General features: G+C 36.1%; 1 protein-coding gene across 1 annotated transcript in view; it reads right to left on the bottom strand.

Annotated features, from left to right (window-relative positions):
- Positions 1-249: 249 nt before the first annotated feature.
- The window catches only part of MCPH1 (microcephalin 1), a 125,683-nt gene continuing 110,650 nt past the window's right edge, over positions 250-15,282 (bottom strand). Inside the window, exons 13-14 of the mRNA XM_027455113.3 lie at positions 3,540-3,777; positions 250-519 (exon numbers count right to left, since the gene is read on the bottom strand). Coding sequence (XP_027310914.2) covers positions 464-519; positions 3,540-3,777 — 294 coding nt within the window. The 3' untranslated portion in view covers positions 250-463. The remainder of the gene's footprint in view (positions 520-3,539; positions 3,778-15,282) is intronic.

Genomic DNA, 15,282 nt, shown 5'->3' on the forward strand with positions numbered 1-15,282 from the left:
TTAGAAGTTTACAAGTTTACACCAGGATGTGTGAGTTAAGCACGATAAACCACCTTATCCTTTTACTAAAACAAACTTATTTAGCAGTAAATAAACTTTATTTAACACTGCACGGACAGCTTTTAACTGCACTAGAACAGGATCAAATTTGAGATTAGAAAGCATCTTTCTACTTCCACCCAGCACACAACAATTCACTCAACTTCTAGGTCCAAAGGTCTTCAACAAATAAATAGAAGCACAATGACATTTATTTGGGAAGAACTTTATTATTGCAAAAGAAATAAAAAATAAAATCACAAGATAAACAATTACACAAGTAATATTTTCTACAATAATTGTAGAAAACATTTCACTGTATATAAACATGCATTCTCTTAGAAATTTTATTCACAGCTTAGTTTGTTGTTGAAGCCAAACCAGGCTTGGTTCCTTGCAGCCATATGGAAGCTCTTGAGTTAGCTCACAGCTGAAAAATGTAGTTTTCCATAGGACATATTGTATGCTGAGTGACTGAATCTAAAAGGAATAAAAAGGCAGGATTATTTAAGATCATGTGCACAAGAAACAGATTATAAGGCAGCAATGTACTTCAGAGTAATTTCTGTTACAAAACTGTCCAGTGGAGCTGAGAAAACAGAGAGAATAACCCTAAAATAAATGCAAACAGCCAGATAATTGGAAACACCATTTATTTAAGTTTAAAAAACAGTGTTGTGTTATATACCTATGGGCTTTTTATTGTGGGCAACACTGAGCGAATTAATTGGCATTTGGTCCTAACAGCAGATAACCATAAACGAGCTGGATTGCAACAGTGAAGTGTCAAAGATTAGACAAAACTTCAGATTTGATTTGATTTATTTGACTAAGATAGCAATTTGTAGGGACAGGCAGCCACTGTTTTAATTATTATGTTCCTGAGAGAGGGGCTAAGATCAAAGACCTGTACCCATTAAGGTACCGTATAGAAATACTTCTTTTATCCAAGTTCTGCTGATTCATCATTTCAAATCTGTTAGCTGGAGTTTCCATAACCATACCACATCAGCAAGACACAGCAACAGAAAAGGCACCATCAGAATGCAAAAGAAATTTGAGAAATTTGTAAAAGGCATGCAGAATTCAGATCCTTTATGTAATGTGTGGGACTCCCTGCAGCCAGATACACAGCTCCACCAATTCACTGATGGGCTGAGCTTGGTCAATCCAGCTCTATGTAGTTTAGGAGATACTGTGGCCCAGATGCAGGCACTTGGCCTTGTTGAACCTCATCAGGTTTACACAGGCCAACCTCTTCAGCCTGTCCAGGTCCCTCTGGATGGCATCCCTTCCCTCCAGAGTGTTGACCGTGACACACAGCTTGGTGTCATCAGCAAACTTGCTGACGGTGCACTTGATCCCACTGTCCACATGACCAACAAAATTATTAAATAGCACCAGTTTCAATACTGACCCCTAAGGGACACTTACTACTGATCTCCACCGGGACATTGAGATGTTGACCACAACTCTTTGAGTGTGACCATCCAGCCAATTCCTAACCCACCAAGAGGTCCATCCATCAGATCCGTGTCTCTCCAGTTTAGAGACAAGGATGTCATGGGAACAGTGTAAAATACGCAAGTCAGGTAGATGATGTCTGTTGCTTCCCCTATCCACCAATGCTGTAACCCCATTGTATAAGGCCACCAGATTTGCCAGGCATAATTTTCTCTTAGTGAAGCCATGTTGCCTGTCACCAATCACATCCTTATTTTCCATGTGCTTTAGCAGTTTCCAGGAGGATCTGCTCTGCTCCATGATCTTGCCAGGCACAGAGGTGAGACTGACTGGCCTGTAGTTCCCCAGGTCTTCCTTTTTTTTTTTTTCCATTTTAAAAATGGGGTTATCTTTCCCCTTTTCCAGACAGTGGGAACTTCACCTGACTGCCACAACTTCTCAAATATGATGCATAGTGGCTTAGCAAATTCATCTGCCAGTTCCCTCAGGAATCACAGATGCATTTCATGAAGTCCCATGGACTTGTGTACCTTCAGGTTCTTTAGATGGTCTTGAACCTGATCTTCTCCTACAGTTCTTCATTCTCCCAGTCCCCATCTTTGTCTTCTGCAACTTGGGTAGTATAACTAGAGCACTTGCTGGTGAAGACTGAGGCAAAAAAAGTCATTGAGTACCTCAGCCTTCTCCATTTCCCCGGTAACCAAGTCTTCCATTTCCTTACAGAGGGGGCACAGTTTTTCCTTAGTCTTCTTTTTATTTATTATGTAGCAGAAGCAGAAGGTATTAAATTGCATATACTATAAAATGAATTGCATGCCACTCGTGATTATTATATTTGTACACCTGAAATTAACCACTGAAATACTACTATGTGAAACTTTTATGTTTAATTTACTATATAATATTTTTAGTCCTGTGTAAACCTCTGGTATCCTCACCAAAGCACTTTTTTGGCCACATTTGATCTTTAAAGTCTTCTTCAAAGCTAGAGAAAGGCACAGTAAACAATGCCTTCTCCTTGTGCATCTCTTTCAACTCTTCACAATTTTTATCTTCAGGTATCAAGTAACACTTGCATTTAGACAAGTATTTTTCTCCTATGGCTCACCTTACCTTTCTTCCTTTTGAGTTATTTTCTTTCAGGTTTAAGTCATGGTCTGATAACATTAACAGTCAAGAGATTAGGATTTACTTATGTAGTCTCATATAACATCGATTTGTGCTGTACAGTTACTGCCAGAGTTTGAGTGGGGAGGAGTTTGATGTGACATAGTGTATGAGGAAAATTTAATTTAAAAATTTTCCAGTATGCAAAAGACCCCTTTTTGGAAAATACCCTTTTCTTGCCTGAAAATGGGAGTGTCAGACTGGAAGTTGTGAATCTGAAGGAGATTATCAAAGCTTTTCTTTGAGGGTGAGGATACTGCAATTTTACATCTGAATCCCTGCAGTAAGATAACCTTTAGAACTGTGGTGGAATAATGGAAAAGCAATGGACTAATAGCTCTTAGGAAACTAACAGAAGATTTTAAAGATAAACTTTTTCCAATTGGAAATCAGTGTCTGCAGAAAACTGTCTGCCAGATGTATAATATATAATTCAGGACAGGTTATCAGAGAGTGCCTGTTACTGCATTTCAGTAGTGCTATGCCAGTTTATACCAGTTAAAAATCTTATTGTGTCTCAATAAATTGACAAACATTTATTTTTTTAAATAAATTATCCTGTAGTGTTTTCCATAATCTAGTTTGTTCTAAATGAGACAATCATATACAAGATAAATTTGAAAAAAATATATATTTTTGGATTAAATTTGTTCTTCATTAAATTAAAAGGTGAGTAGCAGGATCATCACAAAGAAGCCTTAGTTTTAACAGAATGTCCTCATCACAGAGATAACCTTATTGAAAACATCACTGTAACAGTCTGTTCCATCTCCTTCTTCTCCATAACCTCAGTTTAGTAAACAATTTACAGTCCATTTTTGAATACATATTCCATAATATTTTATATGGGTTGAAGTATAGTGTCTTACCTAATATCCATTTTTCTGATAAACATTTTATTTCCTGGTACTTCTTTCCTGGGTATTTTCCTATGCAGATTTTTGCCTGACGTAAGGCTTTACAAACTTTTCCTCCTGACAGCTGTATAAGTTCAATCAGATTTTTGCAGGGTGGCTGACTGGTGGGAGATACAAACATTACAGGCTGGTTTGAAAAGAGATTCTGCTGGTAGTTTCCTGTTGATAGGTGACGCTGAAGTCTGCAGATCTGTAAGTGAGGAAACAAAGAAAATGATAAACATTATGGTATATTTCCACTCAGAGTAAAACTAATCATTCTCTTCATTAATTCAGGAAAAAAAGAATGAGAGTACATGAATAAACTTTACTTTTCATATCTATCAGAAACTTGGGTAAAACATACAATGAATTTTCTGTATTTTATTGTTTTACATGTAGTTGTTTTGATACAGAAACTAAAATTACCATATACGATACACTTGACTGATATAATTCCAAAACCAGAGCTGAGACTCTTAAATCATAGGCCAGATGGCTTACCTGTAAGACCTGTAAGACAGAATTATCTTTCACCATAATCCTGCATTCTTATAACAGTGCCCTTAAAAAAGACATTGTAAAGGATTTTCTAAATAATTAGAGTATTTTGGCAGAAATACAAACCATGAAAGCCTTTACAATATACACTGTTCATCAGCTTGTATCTGGGGGCTTTACAAATATATCTAATTGACAGTCTAAATGAAGTTGTAACCTTTTTGCCTCTCCTGTCTTCCTGTACCAACTGCATTTTCTCTGAGATACATGAAGTGACATAAATGTAACAGAACTCACAGTAAACTGACTGTTTAATGTAAACACTTTTGTCTCTACAAAAGCAAAAAAGGAAGTCCTCTGTGAATATAGTGTAGCCTGTAATGCTATCCAATAAAAACCTTGATTTATATGGGGCAAATATTCTTATCTGTATATATCAGGTGGGGAAGTGGTTCAGCAATTAAAACCATTTACTGTAAGTACACTGTGCATGAAAGCAGTGCACAGAACTAGTGCACAACCCATGGTAAGCAATATAAAGTTTTAATACTAAAATAAATGAAGAATCAAGCCTGAAATTCTTAAAAGTGAGATTGCCATTGACCTGCCAAATTAATGTATTTAACATTTATGAGTCTGTATCCCTTGACAAAATTCAGAAAATATATAATGGTCTAGGAGTAAGATGAGAACAAAAATAAAGGTTTCATATTAGGTCATATAGCTCAGATTTTTTTCATACAGATGAGCAACATGAGCACATTACATAGCAAAAAGGATACTGTATATATCTGGTTTACATAAAAGGGCTGAACTGCAGTCAGTGAAGAGGTGTAACCAGTAGCTGAAGAAACTACTTGTTGAGTGGATTCCTTCCTCCAGTGCTGGCACATCCAGTGCTGGCACAAAAGTACTGTGAAACCAGACACTTAAAATGTTAATGCAATAGTAGATGTGCTTTGCAGATGTGCAGCTAAAACAGTCTTCACCTGGTTTACAAGGTCTTATAAAGCCAAATACTTCCATGGAGTCTTCATAGATTCTTAGATGGAAGTCAAAATACATTGCCTTAGCACTTATGACCAATTAGGCAGGTCACTAGTGAAGCATGAAGTCCGTGCTTCACAGCTCAGGTCATTTCTGTGCCACTGTCTTATGTGCTATTCTTGGACAAGTCAATCCAAACCTGAATTCTGAGCTCTCCTCCATCAATACAGAATTCAGCTTTCTGTTATTGTTGGTTCCTTGGTTGCCCTCTTGAGAATAAAACCAAACCGATTCTTTGTATTCTGAATTCAGCAAGTTATAAAGACAGTGACTGCTATGGATGAACCGGGCCAAAAAAACGTGAAGTGCAATCCAAAAATATAACCTGTATTTTCTTCTCCTTTGCAAACTTAGATTTATGAATGACATGGCACATAATCTTGTCTCATGGAAGCCAAACAGCTTCTAAATAATGTTGTCGAGCACAGCATCAAAGCAGAGTTACATTGCAGAATTCAGAGGACCCCAGCTCAGTTCAGAGAAAGAGCATTAACTCTTGGCCAGACAAATGATCACAGGCAGAGAATTGTTCAACATTTGTGCGGTGAGCATGTCTGATTGCAATTGCTGTAAATATGTTGGCACGTGATACTTTACACATGTGCAGATCTGTTTTTGGACTTTGTATGTACCACCTTTCTCCATCTGAGCAGAATGCTCCTCTAGAAACATCTGGATGCTGGGCATTTTGATGTCATGAAATACCATAAACTATGCACTGTACAGTTTTAACATATGGTATCAGATTTAAAATTTGGTAGGAGTATCACTGGCCGATGGGCCTTGTGAGCCTTTGAGGCCCTGATCAGTGGATCAGTCCCATCAAATGGGACTAGCTCAGGCACATAAAACACTTTGCAGTCTCCAAGGGGTGTCTACGGAGCAGTGTGATGATTTTGGTATTACTGGGACAGCAATCATTCATTTTTTATCATAAAAAATATGTGCAGTCATGAAACTACAAAACTGCTTGTGTTAAACATGGTCAATGAATTAAAGAACAAATTATAGTCAAGTAAAAATAGTAGTCCCTTTGCATCAACCTCAGAAAAGCTTCATGACAGATACAGTGTGATAAGAGAAGATCTCTGAAACTGTTTATTTGGATGAATCAGCTGCAATGAATGGAGGAAAGACAATTAGCAAGAGACTTTAATGTTTGTTTACCTTAAACAAATCAGGTTTAAGTCATGGGGACGGATGTTACATTGTTTTTGTCAACCTGGAACTCCACATTTTTAAAGACAAAAACGATTAGTTATAAGAAGCTGTTATCTTCAAAATGCAACAGGACTTGTTTTAGACAGAAGACAAAATATAATTGTTGCCATCCTGCTATTTCACATATTTTAGAGAATATGATTGAAAAGAGCAGTGTTCCCACTTCCTCAACCATTTTCCCTGAAAGCATTTCCTTGCTTCCGCAATGAAAACTATCTTCATATAGGAGGAACTTCTGGATGAAGTTAATAGGAGGAACTTCTGGATGAAGTTAATAATAAATGGAAATACATACAAAGCTAATCACCAAATCAAGAAACTCAAACTTTGAGCACCCAACAACACTTGCCTCAGCTGATGCTCACAAACAGCTTGATTTATTCTCCATGTTTAGTGTACATTAAAGGAATCCAGGACAGTGAAATTCGGACATGATATAGAGATGATTTTCTTAATCTTCCATTACAATTCTAGCTGTGTGTATTACCAACTCATTTGACAAAATGATGAAGTAGGAATACAATACAGCCCTGATATATCAGTGAAGGAAAGCTTCAGCATAGAACTTCACATTTACTTTTCCTTCACCTGAACCACCACTGCAGCTGTGCTCAGATTTGCTCAAGCACACAGGATCTCCACACACATCCTCTAGCCAGGGAAAAGCAGTAGCATTGACGTTCAGAGCTCATGGAGTATTTTGGAAGGTTAGCTTTGCTTTCTGGCCCACTAACCTGAACAATATGGTACTCGCCAGTTGCTGCAGAGGCAGCTAGCCAACCACACACTGCTGGGCTGTGGGATTAAACAGTGCAATCTAGCTCGTACACTGAATTGACTCAGCTGCCTTTGCAACATCAAAGAGTTCATGGCTCTCCAGGAGCGCTACCAGCCCTTTGAAACCATACTGATTTTGGGTAAGTGGTGAAAAAAAAATAAATAATTCCTCAGATGAGACTAAGCCTGGGAAAACTTCACACCCCCAAAAATAATTATTTCCACAAATTGTGTATGTATGAGTTGGTAGCTATAGTTACAGATGTGTCAGTCTGTACTATAACAGAGAGCACCACTGCCCGCTATGATATTGGGCAGTGACGCCAATTTTCCTTTCTGATCAGATGCATTAGCAATGGTCAGAAAAACAGAATCTCACAGAAGAAGAGAATTTCATAGAATCTAGTATTTACTCTTTTTGTTAAAATCTTGAGTATTGGGATTCTCATTCTTTCACTAACTGGATGAATGGCAGGACAATACCTGTTATATGTACGCATGTCTCAAAAGCGTACCATTAATATGTTTGTTGAACATACATTTTGAAAGGAAAAATTGCTCTTGACAGAAATAAAACTTATGGAGAATGTAAAATATAAAATACAACTTTTCTTCATTATAAAAAAGAAATACATTTCACTGACTCTTCTCTCTCCTATGATTGGTTTTCAATCCCCACAATCCAAAAGATCATGTATTAAAACAAAACAAAACAAAACTTTGTAACTTTGCCTAGAACTTTATGAAAATAGCTTTGGCTGGGTGGGGTGCGGGAACAAACACAAAACCCCATAAAAGTCCAAGGATTTGGTCTTTGTATGATGCTCAGGAAATAGCCATCAAGTTCCACAAAGGTATTATCGATTTGTTAAATCAGGTTCCAAATCTCATCAGCAAGAGAAGATGAGCAGAAGACAGCAAAAGAGGGGAAAAAATATGTGATTATATGCTTGCTTTTGCTGGGTGAAATGCTGGAAGTAATGGAGCCAAATCTGATTTATATTTTTCATAAGACATCAATCTGTTCATCCCTTCCCCCCCTCCTCTTTTATTTGTTTTGTTTTATTTGTTTTTTTTTTGTGAAGAAGCTGAGCTCAAGAACAAGAAGGAATGGCACACAGTTCATCATCAAGTGAATCAGAACATAACTTCAAGGTTTAAGAAAACATTCAATTGGATAAGAGTTAAAATAAACTTGCCTTCAAATGTCAGTTTAAATTCCACATAAGAAAGAGTAATTTGTTTTCTGTAATAAATTATTTTTACTTCATGAATTATGTATGTACTTCTCCTAAGGTATGTGTATATCTGATGTCTGAACAGATACCTGAATTAAAGCAATAGAAAATGCAAGGAAACTAATCCTTCTGGAAGTACTTGGAAAATTTTCAGCAATTACACTGCTAATGTCCTATGAACAGCACATGATTTTCAGTGTACTTTTAGAAAATAGCACATGGAGAAGTTTTCAGTTTAAAATGCTATTCGAATAATAATACTATACAGAAATTAAATGAAGTATATGGTTCTGAACTATTACAGTTAATAGAAACTGTATTTAGAGGCTATAATTCCAATGTGAAGTGCTAATGTCAAAAAATATATAATGTAGCCATCTGATATAATTATAATTCATGTTCATGAATTATACAATAAATGTAAGTGTTATGGTAAATCTTTATTCTTTTATTTGTCTTTTTTGTTATTCAACAGAGATAAAATATAATATATAACCCATATAGGATCAGAAACCTTAGCAATACCTATTTGAACAGGTTATTTTTTATTATTTACTGAACTTATGAAAAGCTATAAATTACATACTGATTAATGTTATTAGCAAAAATAATAAATATCAAATGCAAGTAGAAGACAAAATTGCGGACATAAGATTGTTAATTTTATAGCTTTTAGGTATCAAAAGATAAAGTATTATTTCATTTGAAGTTGTTGAGAAATTACTTATTTCCACAAAGGAGAAAAGAATCTGACCTTTGGATTAGTTCACCATTCTGCTGCTACTGTCATAAAAAACATAAAATTGATAAAACAAAACCTCCAGCCCTTATAGTTTGATAATCTAAAATTTTAACAAAAGAGGCACATAAAATAATATGTCCGTTTAATATAGTTGGTTGATGTTGCTGTGGAAATCTGAAGCTCTGTTATATTAATATTCATATGATTTCAGTACAGATAAATGTATGGGCCAAGTGACATTTGTGTTTCCAATTTTTGTAATTTGTACAGAGACCTTGAGAAGAACACACTCAAAGCTACAGCACTGTTAGGAAATGTTACACTTGCATGGTTACATGCATTTTCAGACAGTCCGTCATTTCGTAAAAATTTAAAAGGAAAACACACATGTGGAACCCCATGTACATTTAAAGATCAAGGGCTCACATACATACACAAAAGTGAAGCATCAGCCTGCTTCTGATAAAGAGGGTGTATTGCAGCGTGCAGACTTCTGAAAGTCCTGTTATCCTGCAGGGAGGAATTTGCAGAATCTGCAGGACCCTACCGGGATCAAGGAAGTTTGTGTTAACAATGCAGTAGCTCTCCTGCAGGACGAAGAAGAAATGCTCTTTTTCATCTTTCAAAATATCAGGTTTATTAGAAGAATGAAAACAACTAACCAAAACAGAAACTCTATTTTTGTAGGAAGAATGTATGGCATACGTTTTCTACTTCAATTAATAGCTCAACATTTTGGTTTGATTTCCTTGTGATTTACTTTAGCAGTTTGCTGTTTTTTGTTGTTGTTGTTTTATTTTTTTCAATCACATTGACAGTTTAAAAATTTAAATATTGATTAAAATCTCTAATAAAAAATTACACTGAAATGTTGTACTAGATAAATAAATTGGTACTCTCCCATATAAAAGAGCATGTAAAAAACTACATACTACTGGAAAAAAATTACACTCAGCAAGCTGTTTCACACAGAAACAGATTTTGGCTCTTAAAAATCTTTTGTAAATCAATGGAACTTCACAGAGATGCAGGACCCCAGCTGGATCAAACCACACTGTCACACTAGTGTCTCAGTAGCACCAATAACCTTATTCTACAGTTTAGCACAAAATGCATTTATCGTTGATAGAGCTGCTTTTCATCCTCGGAGCAAAGCTCAATTTGCAGCATTCGTACAAATTATTTCCAAGTAGTGCATGCATGTTTCTCAATCTTCATTGAAACAACTTTTCCACTGGATAGCGATATCTTTTGGCTAAAACAGAAGCTCTCTATCTGTCAAATTTGAGAAGCATCAGCCAGACAGAAGTGAGAACTCGGTTCTTGAATGCTCATTCAAGCTACCTCATCATCCCTGCACATGCATACAGCCTGGGACGATGCACAGGCAGGCTCCATACACATCTGTGCAGTAGAAGATGCACTGAGCCCAGAGCCAGAAGCAGACAGAGAAACTTTTAAAAGATAGGGTGGAAAATTTACTCCAGAAAAAAAAAGAAACTTTCTACGTCTGCTCTTGAAAAAGGAAAGTAAAAGAAGATAAATGACATACTGTAAAGACCCATATTATCTGGAAACTTCTTCAAAACACAGTTTCTTCCCCTCCTCTGCATAGTCCTTCATGTAAGTGTTTCCTGGCCAAGACGTGGGTGAAGGGAAGAAAGCTAGAAACCAGACAATTTAGCTAATACTGTTTCTTTCCACGATGTGTTGGCAGACAACCTTGCTTCTCTCAAATCCCATAGACTGATAAGAAAAGTTAATTTCACCAATTTATTCTCTGAAAGACTGAGTCTCACTGGGAATACTGTATGAAAACGTTTGGCAAATAAATCTACTGTTTGGCGGACATTCAAAATTATACTGGAAGATGTTTTGAACCATTTTTTCCGGCAGAGCAAATTTTTGCAGGAAAAAAGATAACAAATTCACTTATTTTTAGTTTAATTTCCTTGTTTTTCAAAGCTAGAACTATTTTTAAATGCTATGTAACATCAACATTATCAGCTATAGATTAATAAAAAACAAATTATGGCAAAACAATAAGTCTTTTCCCTGTTAAGCATGACATCTAATTAAGGAGCTGTATTCCAGTACACATCACTTAAAAACACTCTGTTAAGACTGTAAGATGTGGTCACTTTACTGTGACTGTCTTCAACTTCAAAAACATTCAGAATTCAATACATTTGCAGTCAGTTTCAACACAAACCAATTCTTTTTGAAATTAAAAAATCCTCTAATTACAGACTAGCTAAAGAAAGAAAGATTTTTTTTCTGGATGAGAAAATGTTTCAGGGATGTCTCAAGAACTTGTCCACTTAAGTGCTATCTAATTTCAAGAGATTGAAACTCAGCTGACCATCAGGCAGTAATGAGACTGCAAACTGCAGTTGCAATTTTGTGTCAAAATTCTGCATATAATTACCACTTATAATTGGGTAGGTTTTTACTCACTGAAATATAAATAAAACAGCACTGCCATGTATCCCTCTGAAGTGGTATACCAGTGTGCCACATACAACTCCATGCCATGCATCATTGGCACACCACTAGCTTACATAGACTACAAGTGACAAACCCCCAGGAATCCCAATAAAATTCAAACACAAAGTCTCAACCTCCATGCACAATCTATTCCAACGCTTATCTTCTCTTACAGGCAGAAAGCTTTTCCTAATAATATAACCTAAATTGCCTTTGCTGCATTTTGAGCCCATTACTTCTTGTCCAAGTGCCAACGGACATTGAGAACAATTTATTCTCTTCCTATTTGCAACAACCTTTTAAATACTTGAAGACTGCTATCATATCTCCCCTCAGTCTTCTATTCTCTAGACTAAACAAACACAGCTCTTTCAGTCTTTACTCTGGGGTCATATTTTCTAGACCTCTAATCATTTTGTTATTCTCCCCTGGACGCTCTCCAATTGATCCGCATCTTTCCTGAAGCGTAGTGCCCAAAGCTAGACACAATACTCCAGTGCAGGCCTTACCACTGCTGCATGTGCTGCAAAATATTTATGTATCTTAGAGCATTCCTGTTAACATATCCCAGTATGCCTGCTTCTTTCATCAGACACAGGTGACATTCATTCTGTTGTGGATCTTCTAAAACACTTGCTCTTCTGGCAGCAATATTGCATTGTCAATCTCATTTTATATGTCTGCAGATGATTATTTCTCCTCCTACTTTGCACATGTCCTTGATGAACTCCATCATACCAACTTCTGATCATTCCTTATATCTTGTACGGTTATTTTAATTCCAATCTTATCCTTATGCACATGAGTGATGTGACTGACCTCAATTAGACTATTTGTCTGTACAGAATTAGGAATTTGTAAAAGTCTGTGCAGGACTGGGAGCTTAAGTATGCAAATTATTTTGCTAAATTATTACATGCTTTGGAAAAGGATAAGCAACATGAATAACTAACTGAAGTGAAGTAACACCTTTATGTTCAAGTAGTCAAGTGAACAAAGTTCATGTAGACTGTGATAGGAACTGCAATGTAAATGGCTACAATTTAAAAGCAGTTTAAGATTCTTTCATCAAATCCATATTTTAATTTGCAATATTGATAACAACAAAGCTGGCTTTAAGAAGCTGGGCAGCAGATTATCACTTACAGAATCAATCTACAGTTCTACTACACTAGGTCATGTTTAATCAGATTTTCCTGCCTGGTAGCTTAGAAAAATCCTAGATAACACATGAAGGATATGGATAGTACAGCTGTAAAATTTATGCCAATTATTGACAAGTGTGCTGGTGTGGTGGCCTCATTCTGTGTATAACGAAGAGCTGATGTGAGTATACACAGATCATCTTTGCAGGAGATATTCAGTGAGCCTTACTGAATCCACCATTTTCTATCTGGCACTACTGGTAGGACTCTCCATCTGTCTGTTTATACGTTTATATGTCTCAAAATTGAAAAGGAAATAAACTAAAACCAGAAAGTCTTTTCTCTTAACTTGGACAGCTGACATTTGAACAAATGCAGTTGAGCCAACACAAATGAGAAAACCCTCAGCCTCCCAGTGATTTGCATTAGACAAGTATCAGAAGCTTTAAAAGGTACGCACCACGTGCATGGACCTGGTTTTCTTCGTGGTTGACAAAGATCTATTCTTGCTGGGTATATTCTCATAAGACCTTCAGCGGAAAAGATACTAACATTCTCCCTGGTTTAGTTCAAGATGGGAGTGTAGTTTTGAAACTAATCTCTTGGTCACTCCTATTTACTGAACTTCTGGTTCCTGTTGTGGAGAAGCCATCAACTGCACAGGATGGGACTCCTTTTGGATGGACAGAACCAGAAGATGTGCACGGTTCAGGGGACCTGACTGGATCTCATTCAGACCCCTGAGACAAGAATTGTGTGCAAGGTGCTCTCAGCATGAATTCTGCACATCCACTCTGCAGATCCAGTGCCATTCATCTGCACTAGTGGTATATAGACATTTACACAAATAAGAATGAAGTCACTTTGGGCAGATGTAACAGGGTAGTGATATAAGTATGGGATGCCTATATGGGATTCTTTTAAACTGACTACTTACCTGCACATAAATAATGAGCTCAGCTAAACTTAGCCTTTTTATTTTTATTTTTTAATGCTAACAGTTGTGACTTGTCCCTATTGTTATCTCATAGATCATTCTCACATGGCAACAGTAAGAAGCTATACATATTTTATATAAAGTATCCTCTAGGCTTATTGAACTCTGGACCCACATAAGGCTTATTATTATTGCTGTTATTGTTGTTATTATTATTATTATTATTAACATACCAGTACCTATAGCATAAGACCAGTACCTACCTTATTAATACATCATTAATTTCAGTGAAGAAGTACGGAATGAAGTATTAATGAAGGAAAGAGCTTGTTTAATCACATGGGAGTAAACATATCTGTATTTAAACAGAATGAAATAGTACGTTTCAAGCTAAGTGTATTTCATTGGTGAAAGGATGTACTGAAACAGAAATTCCATAAGATAACAATGTGCTGTGATTCACTGGAATCAATTTGATATTCCCCTAGTTGGATACTACGTAAAGTAAAAACATTTGACACGGAAGACTAGTATTTGCCCTGAATACATTGAAAGGGATAACCTTACTTTAACTAGCTTAGACTTTTCAGATACTGAATCATTTTGGACAGGTTAACTTTCTATTTAATCAGCACAGGATATTGTGCAGTAATGTCTTCAAAAATGACATTTGTTTTGCTGGTTTAGGGATATGGAGAATCCTTCCTTTTGCCTTTAACAGTAAATGATAAATCCAGTGTTGTCAACAGATTTGCTATACCTGGCAAAGTGCAGATGAATAATGCTTTGATAAATAAAAGGGTTTTCTATTCCAGTAATAACAAAGTCAGTGATCTTGTTGAAAGGAAAAGCCTGGCAAATGTGAAGGGTTACACAGCTGTTCCCAAAAGGCTCTTTCCCCAAACAGTTGTATTAACCCACAATAAAAGTAATCTTAGCATTAAAAAAACCCTTGTTTTATCTTTAAAATAAGATTATATGAGTCCTTTTGCTCTACCTCAGCTGACTGAAATGACCGAAGCAAAGGCAGAGTACATTCTTCTTTCTACTCTTCAGTTTTAGCTGAATGCCATTGCAACGCCCAGCAGTAACTCAGTGTGTGCCAAACATGAATATTTTTAAGCGTCATTTGAGTTTTAAAGGCTACAGTAAGTGATGGGAACACAATCGTCTTGGGAATCTACAAATAACTTTAAAAAAGCTCATAAATCTGGCTTTCATGGCTTGCTTTTCAACAGCTTTATGAAATATGTCAAAGCTTGAACATGATCAGTTCATTTTCCTTCAAATTTCTTAGGATTGACTTTTCTCAATCTTTTTTTTGATATGGTTCAGCGAGACAAATAAGACGGACTTGGCTTAAAAAAAATAGGCATCAGCAAATTACTTATAAAAAGTTGCTTTTTCTTTTTAATATTTTTTTTAAAGTATCAACAGAGGAAAACAGTACCATCTAAGTAGGGCAGCCTGAAGTATTCCCTCATTAACAAAAATATAAAATGCTTCTGTTCATCAGCCAATCTATTACAACATAACAGACCACTTAATAATGAAAAAGCAGTGTATTTATTAATAAAAGCTTTTTTTTTTTTTTTTCTTAAATTGTTTAAAAAGTTGCCTG

Source organism: Anas platyrhynchos, chromosome 3 (assembly GCF_047663525.1).
Source record: "Anas platyrhynchos isolate ZD024472 breed Pekin duck chromosome 3, IASCAAS_PekinDuck_T2T, whole genome shotgun sequence".
In the NCBI taxonomy this organism is placed as follows: Eukaryota; Metazoa; Chordata; class Aves; order Anseriformes; family Anatidae; genus Anas; species Anas platyrhynchos.